Consider the following 14,112-nt stretch of genomic DNA (forward strand, 5'->3'; position numbering starts at 1 on the left):
GACCCATGGTGCCAAGTGGATTGTTGTGGGGTGTAGGAAGATGCCACTATGGAGGTCTCCAGGGACTGCAAAGGGTGGCAAATCCTGGATTGTTGGATCTCTAGGCCAACTAGAGTTTGCAGCGTGTGTGTTTGCTACCTGAGAAGCCCCATTATGTCCTGGTGCATCTCCCTCTCCTTTTCCTGATGAGATTATTGGGTCTTTCTCCATTTTCCCGTGTTCTTTCTATCTCTCTCCATGCCTTCTTCCATTGGCCAGCCAGGCCAATTCAGCACTGGCTTGTAGGATCTCCTCTTCTTTCTCCTTCACATCAGAGTCAGGTGTTCCGTGGGCATGAAGAGGGTACCCTTCAAGACCTCAACAGCAGCAACTATAGCTAAAACAGACATGTATCATTGTATTTACAGTCACAACAAGTGAAATATAAGGTTCAAAATTACCTTCCCTCATTCCCGTAAAAAAACGTTAATAAGACATACTTCTTAACACTTCAGCTGTGGAGTGCCTCTGCATAGCACAGCTCTCCATCCCAGCCAAAGTGAGTATCATCTATGAGTGGTCACATGGGTGGGGGAGGGCATTAACATTTTCAGCTGCTGAGACAATTTGGTCCCTATTTTTATGGGTATAAGTATAGGGCACTGGCACAGAAAATTGGCACTGTTTTCCACAGACCGGGGTGATTTTTGCTGAAATCACAATCCTGAGGGTAACAAAGGCACAGAGAACACAGCTTCTGTTGGCTTCCTGAAGCCTCCTGGGCCCATATGCCACTAGTTTACTGCAATGGTGTCAGCTGAACTTAGTGTAAAGTAGTGTGGGAAAATGTCCTACCATGAAGAAAGAAAGAAGGCAGCCTTCCCTAGAAACCTGTGGGAGAGGCCTGCAGAGTCCATGAAAGTGTCATTGAAATCTCTCAGGAGGACAGAAGGGACATTTCTATGAGCATCAACAAATTGCTTTGCATACCCCACACCGAGAATGAGCAGATACCCACTCTACCCGTACTGCTACTTCTTCTCATATGCGTAAGGCAATGAAAAGTTGATACATATGTCTTTGGTAACTTAGGATGGCCCAGGCCCATCTTTATGTTTAAACAGTGTAAGGGAAAATGCATGCACACACTTACCCAAGTTTCCTTCCCCTGGATCGGGCTCATCCGTGGTTGGCTGGTGAGACCAGCTGCACTGCGGTGGAGTCTTAAACAGGTTCTGGACTGCAGCATAGCGGGACCCTCCCACCACGTGTTCTTTTTACTCCTCGTTGCTGTTCACAGCAGGGTTCTGTGTGTTGGGCTCCACCGAGGTATCTGCAATGGGCTGCTGGGTGCTGGTGAGGTCTCTGGCAAGTATGGCATGCAGCTTGTCATAAAAGTGGCAGGTCTGTGGCTCAGCACCAAATTGAGTGTTGTGTTATGGCCCCCTCAATTTCTTAATTTCCACATGGTATGGCTGATGATCTCTGCTACACCCCTTTTGCCTGCATCCCCTGTGCAAATTGTTCATAGATGTCCATGTTTCTATGACTACTCCTTAGCTGTGCCTCTTCTCCCCACAGGCCCAGTTGATTCAATACCTCCTGTCTACTGCAGGCAGGAGTACTTCTGGAGCGTGTAGCCGGCATAGTTGGTTGGGCAGCTGCACACAACCAGGGAGAGCTGCTAGGTGTGCTTGCCAAGCTGGGCAATCAGTCTTTCATAAATACACAGGGTGTTTTTAAGGGTGGAAGGGGGCTTCCAGTCTCTGTGACCCCTGGCTATCAAGTTTACAATTGTGACCAGAGTGGTTAGTGTTGGGCATTGTGGGACAGCTGCTGCAGGTCTGTTACAGCTGACACAGGTCACACAGTGTCTACGCTCACACTGCATTGATCACAGTCTGTCAACAATGACTCATTTCTGTTTGGGACGGTGGTTTTGCTGGGCACTTATGTCGGCGGGACACAAATTTGAGTGTAGACACATACACAAACAAATCAATGAAAGGTGACTTATGTCAACTTAACTTTGTAGTGCAGACCAGCCTGAGAAGCAGTGGTATTAATGCAAGTTTTTAGACATTTGGGGAACACTGGGTGTGAATTCTCATGATTTCTTTGAGATTAGCATATTTTTTAGCCGCAGTTAATCTGACTAAGTAGCTTTGGTTACCTGTAAATATAAACCAGTAGAGTCTGTGAAAGTGTGAAAAGTTCTCATGCATGGAAACCAGCAGTGTGGAAATGATTTTAATAGGGACTATTAAGGCTGAGTTGTTTGCTTTTACAGCCTCCATTCTTCTGGGAGGAAGGCTGCTTTTACTTTAAATCGATACATTTATCTAAATTAAATAATCTGAAGATTGCTTCCAATTATTATAAGCACCCATTTCATACCTATCTCTTTAAAGAGATAGCTTCCCCTGCTCTCCAGAATGGCTACGATCACCCCTATCCACTCTTTGCAATGTCTCACTGCATGTGGTGATTTCTCACATACCTTGAGAGGCATTTGGGTGCCCCTTTCTATTCGGCTGCTCTGAAGACTCAGGCCTTTCTCTTTCCTCCTCCTTTTCATCAGCTCTCTGTGCTCTTTTTGCTTGTTCTGGACCTCGATCAGCACTGTGATGAAGGAGTTCTTCACCTCTTTCTCGAACTCCAGCTCATCTCGACGAGCCAGCTGCTGCACCAGCTCTTCTGAGTAGTCACGGATGGCACTCTCCACGTGATCCAGCAGCTCGGCCAACTCAGACACTGACATCTGTTCCAAACCTTCACAATCAGAAGAGGTACACGTTCACTTAAAAATACTGGATGCAAATGGGTGATATTGGGCAGAGATTTTGTGTATTGTGAGCGGAATGTCAGAAAAGCTCAACCAGTGCCACAGACACATGGCACTTTTAAGCCTGGCTGCTTAAATTATGATTCATGTTCATTGGTACAAAACTGCTAAATTAAGTACAACACTGAATAAGACTATAAAACCTGCCAGTTTCCAGAAGTATGACTTCAGCCAAATTTCATTAGGCTGAGGTAGCACCAAACAAAGCAGGGTTGGTCCTGCTCAGACCTTCAATGAAAAGCTAGGGTACTGCAGGAAATGGAGTTGGTGGTGAAGTAGGAAACATTTTGGGCAAGGTGCTTATTTGCCACATAAGTCCAACATTTAGGTGCCAGAGAGATCCTCAAATCCCCACTCAGCTACCTCCTAACTCTGTAGGCACCTAAAATCCATAGGTCCATAAAACCCTACCAGGAAGCATGCACAGTTTAGGCACCTTCATACTTATCTCGTGCCTAAGCCCCAGTGTTCCTGCACCTATCTAGGTGTTCCTGCATCTTTCCTGAGGGGCTCAATTTGGGCAGAGTTCTCAGAGCCCACTTAATCACATAAAATGGCCACCAGAGGAGGAGGTGGCGCCACCCTTATGACCTTTAGATCAGTGACTACTGCATTCACCCAGGATGTGGGAGACTCATATTTAATTCCCCCTCTCTGGCACATGAGGGGAAGGTATTAGCACTTGGGTGTCCCCCATTCTTGGGAAAGTGCCCTAACTACTGGGCTACATGGAATTCTACAGGGGGGCGCTCTCAGTTTCTCTTGAGGAAGCTGTTCTACTGGGTAGAAAAAATTATACTTTGGACACATTTTTTGCTGCCCCAAGCAAAAAAAAAAAAAAAGCCGCTTGGACTGTGTCGCCCCAAGAATGGACAGAATGCCACCCCTTAGCAGGTGCTGCCCCAGGCCTGTGCTTCCTCTGCTGGTGCATGGATCTGGCCTTGATTGGACAAGATCAACAGAGGGAGAATGACTCTGCTGCCCAGTGATTAGGGAAACCTTCTGGGAGATTCATGGTACAGTCGCCCTGCCTCAGTGCCTATGTAATTGTTTATATACAGGGTAAGAGCTCCAACAGAATACCCCACACCTGGTGGTTAGGGCATTTTTCCGGAAGGGGTAAAACCTACATTCATGTCTTCGCTCCACATCAGGCAGAAGGAGGAACTGAACCTGGTTGGCAAACTTGGCAATAATTGCATTATTCTTTGTAAATAAGTATGGTATTACCTCATCTGGATGCACACCTAGCTCAGAAGAGTGGTTGTTAAAGAGCCCAGTAAAGTAAACCAATAACAGAGCTAAGAGAATATTGTGGCTATTACTGGGAGATGATACTTCCAGGTGCCAGAAAAGTTACTAGGTTTTGGTTTGTCCAGGCTGAGACCCTAAAAAATCAAAAGCCCCGCATGTGTTTAAAAGGTGCCACTGGCAGATAGGGAGGGGGCAAGTGGTCAGCTCAGCTCCACTGGAGTTTGATAGAGAGAGAGCAAGTCAACCTGCTGGAGGCTGACAGAGAGATTGACTGTGAGTTAGGGTCTGCAGCAAGCAAGCTGTAACTTGGTGATAAGTAAGAATAGGGGACACCAAGGCAAAGTCATATCTATGTAGGGGCTTGAGGGGCGTGCCAAGCACAGGTAAGACAATATGTGTATAGGTCTCTTTGTTATTTTTAAATCAACTTCTCAAAGCTTGGTTGGTTATTTGGGCAAAATAAAGCATTCTTTGTTCTGGAGAAGCTGATTCTGTGTCACTGAGCACAGACTCCCCAAAGGAGAAGTCTGGCAGGGTCCATGCTCACTCGGGCTTGCTCGATAACACAGTTGGTGCCCTGGGAGGTGTAACCCAGAGACCCAGTCAGAGAGTGGCTGGATTGCAGGATTCCACTCCAGAGACTACAGAGGCCAGAGCCTGCCACTTCAAAGGAGAGTCCTTGGGAAGTGGAAGAGGGTCTCAGAAAGGGCAGCCTATACTTCGGTCTCCCATATCTGGCTCAGTGCTCTGTCACTGGGCTAAAAGGTATAAGACAGGCACCACTTTTCTCTTCCTTGTGAGAAAGGGGTGAGATACCTAACTCCAGGAGAGGATTCACAGCTGTGAATCCTGAATGGAGAGATTACCCCCTCTAATCTGGATTTAGGTACCTAACTCCTCTGGGGTGGTGGGGCTTAGGCCAAACACCTCTCCTCAGCATTTCCTATTGGCTAGTTTAGGGAGCTCCTGGCTCAGATCCCATTCTTAGATACCTATCTCTCCACATGCATTGTACAGGGAGCCTGGGCACCCAACTTGGGGCTGTGGACCCCATTGGGTGGCAAGGCATCTAAAAGTTGGCACTGCAGTGATGAGTGTTGTGACACCAACAGCCTTTTGCTCCAGCAGTCAGTATGGAAGCAATATTCCTCCAAGGCAGTAGGGGGCTTTAGGCACTGGAGGAGCCAGCTTTCAGATAAGATGTAAAACCTGCTGTGCTAACCACTTGCAGTTATTAAAAATCCCATGACACTTTTGCAAAGAATAGATGTTAAAACTGATGTCTTGGCCAAAACAATGCCTAAATACTATAGTTAATACCTGAGAATGGCTAGATAGAAATGCCAGTTTGGGTAACTAAATTGGTTCTTTGACATCCCCCCTGTAATTTCCACTTGATATAAATTAATTCTAATTCCTGCTCAAAAATGTTGTGCAAAGTTGCTGCATGCTGTTAAAAAGATGTTTTTTCTGCATTTCAGAGACAACTGCATTTCAGTAGTGATGAAATAACATACATACATATACATATGTAAAAGTTTATAAGGTGCTTTGGTATCCTTCTGAATCAAAAGAACAGTAAGTAAACTTTTCAAAAGCACTTAGGAGCTAGATCTTGAAAAGGAGTTACATGTTGCAAACACCTAACTCCTATGCAGACCCCCCCATATAATGCCTGGGAAGAGTTTGGCACCTAAGAATGAGATCCTCTGCCACCCGTAAGCTGAGCATACAGCCAGCTAAACTAGCCCGCAGCAAAATGTGGAGCAAAGGGGAGCGGTTTAGAACCCAGACTCACAGATTTATTTAGGCACCTATCTCTGCTGAGGAGTCTCAGCTATAAACACTCTTCAATAGTGTGACCAACCCCCACTTACAATTGTATATGCTGGGCTGAGTTTCTCTCAATCTCTCCTGTTGAAGCAATAATTACATATTCATTGGGAGAGAGAAAGAAAGTGAGAGATTAACTCGATATTCTGGTGGCTAGGCACTCATGGGAGATGTGGGAGAATCAGGTTCACGTCCCTAGTCTACTAAATGTTCAATTATTTACACAAAGTGAAACAGCTCCAGCCGGAGAGATTGAGACTACTATAGCATATGCAGTAGTTTAGTGGTTAGGGTCCTTTACTAGTGAAAGGGATCTAGGTTCAGTTTCTTGCTTTAGAACAGGGGGTTTGACTCTGACTCCTGCATAAGTACCCTACTTGTTGGATATCACACACACAGGGCCCCAAGTAATCCTGACCAGTTTACCTCAATCTCAGAGGTAGCTAGAAAGGTAACTGGAATTTACCTCACCATTCTGAGGAAAAAATTGTTTAATACAGAGCAATAATCATGTATATGGATGAGGTTCAAGTCACCTGAGTATATTTCAATACATTTTTATTTTCAGTCAGTTTTTAATGGCCTGTAAGAATATCGCTTAAATATGATAACATGCTGTGTAGGACAGGATGTAATAATATGCAGCAACACATAGCAGGAACACATCACACACACTGACCTTCCCTAACAGCTAGACTGCAGTGCAATAATAAAACTGTGATCACTTGTGGAGGCTTGTGGCTGTGGCAGACAGAATTTTCACCACAGCTGGACCAAGGAACTCACTGCCAGCTAAAGTAACAATGACCATGGACATTGATGGCATAAGAGCTAATTGCAAACCTCCCTCTTTGCCTAAGCTTTCTCACTCATCCCCTTCTATATTTAAAATGCAACCTCCCCCACACCTAACTCTTGGTCTCTCATCAGCCAGGAAGAAGGGCAATATCATGGTTGTAGTTTTCTACTCTTGGGAAGTGCTTAGTTACTATAGTGACTGTATTGAAAAACTGCCTAGACAGATGGTTTATGTTTGACATAAATGTTGTAGCCCTGGTTGTGGCAAATACATTTTTCTAATGGCCAAAGTGTACTTTTTTTAACTTTCCTCTTTCTCAAGAATTGATGAACTGGTGTTTACTCAACTGTATACAATAAATAAATAAATAAATCACCCACCCTCATGCAGAGACAGGACATGATCAATTCTATGGCATCCAGCTTTAGGGCTAGAAATCAGGAGGTTAGAGGGGTGACATGAAAAAATCCAGTTTCTGACCATTTTTACTGATTAGCTAATTTCTCAGGTTTTGGAGTAAAAAACACAGCAAAGATGCATGTTGTCAGTTGACAGACCAGTCTGCTTGTTTTTGGTTGTCCTATGACAGGAGTCGTTGTACAGGCGGGTGTGCAGGAATGTTGCCTGAGTGCCTTTTTCCAGGCGGTGCCACTCAGCTGTTTTTTCTTCCTCCACTCTGATTGGCCAACTGTTTTTACTTCACTGGTTGGTGAGCCACCTTCTCTTGCTTCTTTCTTTTAAAAACTCCACTGATTGGCTGACTGTAGGGTTTTGTTGTTGTTTTTGCTCTTAGAGCTTTAGGGTCACTAAACCCATTTTCTACCCTGGCCAGCAAAATGATGCAGGCTTCTCCTGTCCTATGAACAATGATTTATTGTATAATTTTTTAATAAAAACATAACTCTGACTTCCAGGCTTTCTAACATTTGTGTTGATTTTCTAATTTATCATTTCAAAATGAAATATCAAAAATGGAGACAAAGTATGACAGCCATAAAGAAATCCATCATCCTATATCAATGTCTTTTCAGGGGAAAAGTTTTAATAACATCTTGAAGGAGTTTCACTTTCCAACCAAACTCTTTCTCTTTCTTTTGATATACCTATTGATAGATATAACTATCGATAAAAAGGTGTTGCCACCTCCCGACACCTATTTAGCATTCCAACATTAGCCCTCTTAACACACCTTTCCACTAGAAGTTCATGGTAGCTTGTGTAGTGATGTGAGACTCACCCCTGCGGCACCTCCTGCTGGTCTCTCAGGGAATTAGCTCCCAGCCTCCAGAGCACCTTCTGTCAACCAGTGTCTTGCTACCGCTGGGCCCCTGTTCCCTCCCACACTCCGGTGCCCCTTTCCACTGGGGTGCTGCCACCTGGCAGTAACCGCTCAGTCTCTGGGTCTCCCCTCTTCCAGAGGAACCCCCACCCCATGTCCCCACCTCACCTCAGTATATGGCTACTGCCTAGTCCCTATCTAGCCCCCATTCACTGGGGCAGACTGCTGTATCTAAGCCACTCATCACAGGCAAGGGAGGGTTGGACCTGCTGCCTCTGCCTACCCTTGGGCTGCCCCCTGCAACCCCAGTACCTATTCAGCCTTATACTAGCCCTGCAGCCTGGGGGTTTCCAGGCTGGAGCTCCCCAGCTTCTCTGGTCTTCTCCCAGCCTTGCTCCACCTCAGATACTCAGGTACACTACCCAGCGGCCAGGCCCCTCCCTCTCAAAGGCAAGAGAGAGTCCGTCTGCTCCTAGCCCACTGCCTTCTTATATGGGCCAGCTGGGCCCTGATTGGGGCATGGCCACAGCTGAGGCTGCTTCCCCAAGCAGTCTGAACTGCTTACCGCCAGACACAGCCCTCTCCTGGGCTATTCTAAGCCCTTTATAACAGAAGCGGGTGACCCTCCTGCTACAGCTTGTTATTCAGCATCATTCTGTACTCCTTGTCAGATTCATGGGTTTCCAGGATACATTTCACATCCTATAAATTTGACTTAGATTCATTATTCCTAGATGTACGACATTGCATTTTGTAATACTGAATGAGGAATCATGGCTTTAATACGTGTTTTCAATTGTCACCATTTGGAATGTTAAGTAGTTGCTGAGTGAATGTAAATCCCTAATAATGCTGGTGTTTCAGCTCTGGAACATTTTAACTAATAGTTTTACAACATAGGCAGTTTTTCTTGATTACCTACTATATTGAGCATTCATTTTCTCAGTTTATTTGGTTATTTTTTGTATTTGAGGACTTCAAGGAGTGTTACAATCATCAATGAACTCTTACAGTTCCCCTATGAGAAATTAATTATCTCTTTTTAGAGATGAGTAAAATGAGGCCCCAAAAAGCAACTTCTTTCTTTCTTTTAAATGAGAGTTCAGAGAGGACTTTTGTTGATGCTCTTTTATTTTCTTTTTATTATAATGATCTATCACCTCTAGTAGAATCATAGAATATCATGTTTGGAAGGGAACCCAGGAAGTCATCTAGTCCAAACTCCTGATCAAAGCAGGATCAATCCCCAACTAAATCATCCCAGCTAGGGCTTTGTCAAGCCTGACCTTAAAAACCTCTAAGGAAGGAGATTCCATCACCTCCCTAGGTAACCCAGTTCAGTGCTTCACAACCTTCCTAGTGAAAATGTTTTTCCTAATATCCAACCTAAATCTCCCCCACTGCAACTTGAGACCATTACTCCTTGTTCTGTTATCTGCTAATAGTGAGAACAGTCTAGATCCATCCTCTTTGGAACCCCCTTTCAAGTAGCTGAAAGCAGCTATCAAATCCCCTCTCATTCTTCTCTTCTGCAGACTAAGCAATCCCAGTTCCCTCAGCCTCTCCTCATAAGTCATGTGCTTCAGGCCCCCAATCATTTTTGTTGCCCACCGCTGGACTCTTTCCAATTTTTCCACATCTTTTCTGTAGTGGAGGGCCCAAAGCTGGATGCAATACTCCAGATATGACCTCATCAGTGCCAAACAGAGGGGAATAATCACGTCCCTCAATCTGCTGGCAATGCTGCTATATATACAGCCCAAAATGACGTTAGCCTTCTGGGCAACAAGGGCACACTGTTGACTCATAGCCAGCTTCTTGTCCACTGTAACCCCTAGGTCCTTTTCTGCAGAACTGCTGCCTAGCCATTCAGTCCCTAGTCTGTAGCAGTGCATGGGATTCTTCCATCCTAAGTGCAGGACTCTGCATTTGTCCTTGTTGAACCTCATCAGATTACTTTTGGCCCAATACTCCAGTGCCACCCAGAGGATTCAGAGGGCCTGCGGGAAAGCAATTTCGGGAACCCCTTCCATAAAAAAATTGCAATACTATATTGCAAATTGCCCCACTTGCTCCCCCCCACGAGCAGCCCTGGGAAAAATAAACCTTCCGCATCTCAGCACAAACCCAGTTTTGAGAAAAATTCTTTACAAGTTTCTCAGAATCAGCTAGTGCTAAAAGGCACTACAGCTCATTAAAAGAGTTGGACAAATAATTTCCGTCAAAACTTTTTTTTATCGAAAACTAGGGGGTTTTAAAAAGGAGAAAAAAATCACGGACAATGTCTGCTTTCCTTCAAAAATTGTTGTGGTTTTTTTAATTGAAAAGCTGAAATTAGTCTGCCAAAACCTGAATATGGTTTGGGATTTCAGAAGTGTGTGGCCAAATACTTGCTGCTTACTGTGTTTGATTGTTTAAAGAAATAATAAAAAATTCTGCTTAAAAAAAATCCAAAACTTTTGAACCACCTCAGCTTGTGACCAAACGCCTGAGCCCATCCAGTCAGAGATTTTTCCAGGTTTCTGATACTCTGCTGGCTTCCTTGACTCATATCTGTCTCCATAACTTTGGGTTCATTTAGGTTAGAACATAAGAACTGGGTCAAACCGAAGGTCCATCCAGCCCAGTATCCTGTCTACCGACAATGGACAATGCCAAGTGCCCCAGAGGGAGTGAACCTAACAGGTAATGATCAAGTGATCTCTCCCCTGCCATCCATCTCCACCCTCTGACAAAGAGAGGCTAGGGACACCATTCGTTACCGATCCTGGCTAACAGCCATTAATGGACTTAACCTCCATGCATTTATCTGTTTCCTAGAGACTGGCTCCATGGGGTCCCTCACAAACTGGAGACGGTTACTGTGGGTTTGTCTTTAGTATAGACTATGTACATACTACAAGAACCGAGCATTTGAGCTTGTTCCAGAATCTGGAATGAGCCTATGTTGTGAAAACTGACATGCTCAAAATAGCATATGCATGTGAATGGACACATGGTGTTAACATTAAATTAACCCAGGGGAGGGGGTCGCACTCAGAGGTTTGCTATGTGAAAGGGGTCACTAAGACAAAAGTTTGAGAACCACTGAATTAATCCCTCTGAAGCCTCAGGGAATGCAGGCAGGGGGGTCTCCCTTGGTAGAGTCGGGAAGGAAGTAGATGGTGTAGGCTATTGCTCTTCCCATGTGATCCCTCCCCCAGTGGCTAATTTTAAATGAAGCTACCCTCCCCTGACATGAATCTCCGTATGGCACTGAAATTAAATATAGACTATAATTTGGCATTTGAGAAGTGAAAGGGATGGTAGCCCTAATGGAAAAGTTAACAGCTTGGCTCTTCTGCAAGCCTCAAACTGCAGAATGAGCTTTAGGGTAGGGAAGGCTGCGCCTCCCAAACAGCCTGGCCCTTCCCCCTATCTGACCCTCCTCCACTTTCTGCCCCTCAACTGCCCACCCCTCTCAGAATCCCCAACCCATCCTGCTCCTTGCCCCCTCACCATCCTCCAGAGACCCCCACACCCCTGGACCCCAGCCCTGTTCTCTGACTGTCCCAACCCCTATCCACCGCCCTGTTGAGTCCTGACAGACCCCTAGAACGCCCACAAGCCAACCCCCCACATTCTCTGTCCCCTGACTGCCCCCCCAACCTCTGCCCCCTCCCTGTCCCCTGACTGTCCCTGGGACTCCCTGCCCCTTATACAACCCTCTCGGCCCCGGCCCCTTACCCCCGGCTCCCCCCTCACCTGAAGCCTCAGCGCGTTGTATCCAGAAGCTTCCCTCTACAGCTGCAGCGTGGCTCAGGTGGGGCTCCTGAGCTCCTCCCCACTCAGAGCCGCGTGGTAAGGGGGCGGGGTTGCGAGCTCCAGCAGGGCCTGAGTTCCCTCCACTCGGCCTGGAGCTCACAGCCCTGCCCCCTTACCACGCGGCTCTGAGCAGGGCGGAGCTCAGGGTCCCCGCTGGAGCCACGCTGTGCCACTGTTCAGGGACGCTGCTGGATGTGCTGAGACTCCATGAGAGGGGCAGAGATGGGGGTCAGGCCAGGGCTAGGGCGGGAGCCTCACCCGTTCTCTTGGGAGCCCCTGTGGAGCCCGGGGCCTGGGTCAAATTGCCCCACTTGCCCCCCCGGGCGGCCCTGCAATCCTCTAATTTGTCTAGGTCCCTCTATATACTATCCCTATCCTCCAGTCTATCTACCATTCCTCCCAGTTTAGCGTCATCTGCAGACTTGATGAGGGTGCAGTTGACACCAACCTCCAGATCATTAATTAAGATATTGAACAAAACCGGCCCAAGGACCAACCCTTGGGGCACTCTGCTTGATTCTGGCTGCCAACTAGACCTGGAGCCATTGATTGCTAACCTTTGAGCCTGAGGATCTAGCCAGCTTTTTATCTACCTTATAGACCATTCATCCAGCCCACACTGCTTTCCCCTCATCCACAGAGCCAGTTATCTCATCATAGAAGGCAATTAGGTTAGTCAGGCATGACAAGCCCTTGGTGAATCCATGCTGACTGTTCCTGATCACTTTCCTCCCCTCGAAGTGCTTCAAAATTGACTCCTTGAGGACCTGCTCCATGATTTTTCCAGGGACTGAGGTGAGGCTGACTGGCCTGTAGTTCCCGGTATCCTCCTTCTTCCTTTTTTTAAAGATGGGCACTACATTACCCTTTTCCAGTCATCCAGGACCTTTTCCAATTGCCATGAGTTTTCAAAGATAAAGGCCAATGACTCTTCAATCACATCCACTAACTCCTTTACCACCCTCGGATGCAGCGCATCCATCCCCATGGACTTGTGCTCATCCAGCTTTTCTAAATAGTCCTGAATCACTTCTTTCTCCACAGATGGCTGGTCACCCCCTCCCCATACAGTGCAGTAGTCTGGGAGCAGACTTTGTTTGTGAAGATAGAGGTAAAAAAAGCATTGAGTACATTAGCTTTTTCCACATCCTCTGTCACTAAGTTGCCTCCCCCATTCAGTAAGGGGCCCACACTTTCCCTGACCTCTTGTTGCTAACATACCTGTAGAAACCCTTCTTGTTACTCTTAACAGCCCTTGCTAGCTGCAATTCCAATTGTGATTTGGCCTTCCTGATTTCACTCCTGCATGCCTGAGCAATATTTTTATACTCTTCCTTGGTCATTTGTCCAAGCTTTCACTTCTTCTAAGCTCCTTTTTTGTGTTTAAGATCAGCAAGGATTTCACTGTTAAGCCAAGCTGATCGCCTGCCATATTTACTATTCTTTCTACACATTGAGATGGTTTGTTCCTGCAAGTTCAATAAAGATTCTTTAAAATACAGCCAGCTCTCCTGGACTCCTTTCCCCCTCCCAGGAGATCCTGCCCATCAGTTCCCTGAGGGAGTCAAATCTGCTCTTCTGAAGTCCAAGGTCCATATTCTGCTGCTCTCCTTTCTTCCTTGCGTCAGGATCCTGAACTAGACCATCTCATGATCACTGCTTCCCAGGTTCCCATCTGCTTTTGCTTCCCCTACTAATTCTTCCCTGTTTGTGAGCAGCAGGTCAAGAAGAGCTCTGCTCCTAGTCAATTCCTCCAGCACTTGACCTGGAAATTGTCCCCTATGGTTTCCAAAAACTTCCTAGATTGTTGTGCACTGCTGTATTGCTCTTCCAGCACACAGCTGGATGATTGAAGTCTCCCATGAGAACCAGGGCCTGTGATCTAGTAACTTCTGTTGGTTGCCTGAAGAAAGCCTCAGCCACCTCATCCCCCTGGTCAGGTGGTCAACAGCAGACTCCCACCATGACATCACCCTTGTTGCTCACACTTCTACATTTAATCCAGAGACTCTAAGGTTTTTCTGCAGTTTCATACTGGAACTCTGAGCAATCATACTGCTCTCCTACATACAGTGCAACTCCCCCACTTTTTCTGCCTTGCCTGTCCTTCCTGAACAGTTTATATCCCTCCAGGACAGTGCTCCAGTCATGTGAGTTACCCCACCAAGTCTCTGTTAATCCAAACACATCATAATTCTTTGACTGTACCAGGACTTCCAGTTCTCCCTGCTTGTTTCCCAGTCTTCTTGCATTTGTGTATAGGCAGTTTAGATAACTTGCTGATCATCCTGCTTTCTCAGTATGAGGCAGGAGTCGACC

The 14,112-nt window shown here is 46.2% G+C and overlaps 1 protein-coding gene across 2 annotated transcripts in view; it reads right to left on the bottom strand.

Moving 5' to 3' along the window:
- FEZ1 (fasciculation and elongation protein zeta 1) overlaps window positions 1-14,112 on the bottom strand; it is a 153,759-nt gene that overhangs the window by 47,499 nt on the left and 92,148 nt on the right. For both annotated transcript variants that reach the window (XM_030538517.1, XM_030538518.1), the window contains one exon: window positions 2,480-2,751. In XM_030538517.1, the coding sequence (XP_030394377.1) occupies window positions 2,480-2,751 (272 nt within the window). The remainder of the gene's footprint in view (window positions 1-2,479; window positions 2,752-14,112) is intronic.

The sequence above is a fragment of the Gopherus evgoodei genome, chromosome 19, assembly GCF_007399415.2.
Source record: "Gopherus evgoodei ecotype Sinaloan lineage chromosome 19, rGopEvg1_v1.p, whole genome shotgun sequence".
NCBI lineage: Eukaryota > Metazoa > Chordata > Testudines > Testudinidae > Gopherus > Gopherus evgoodei.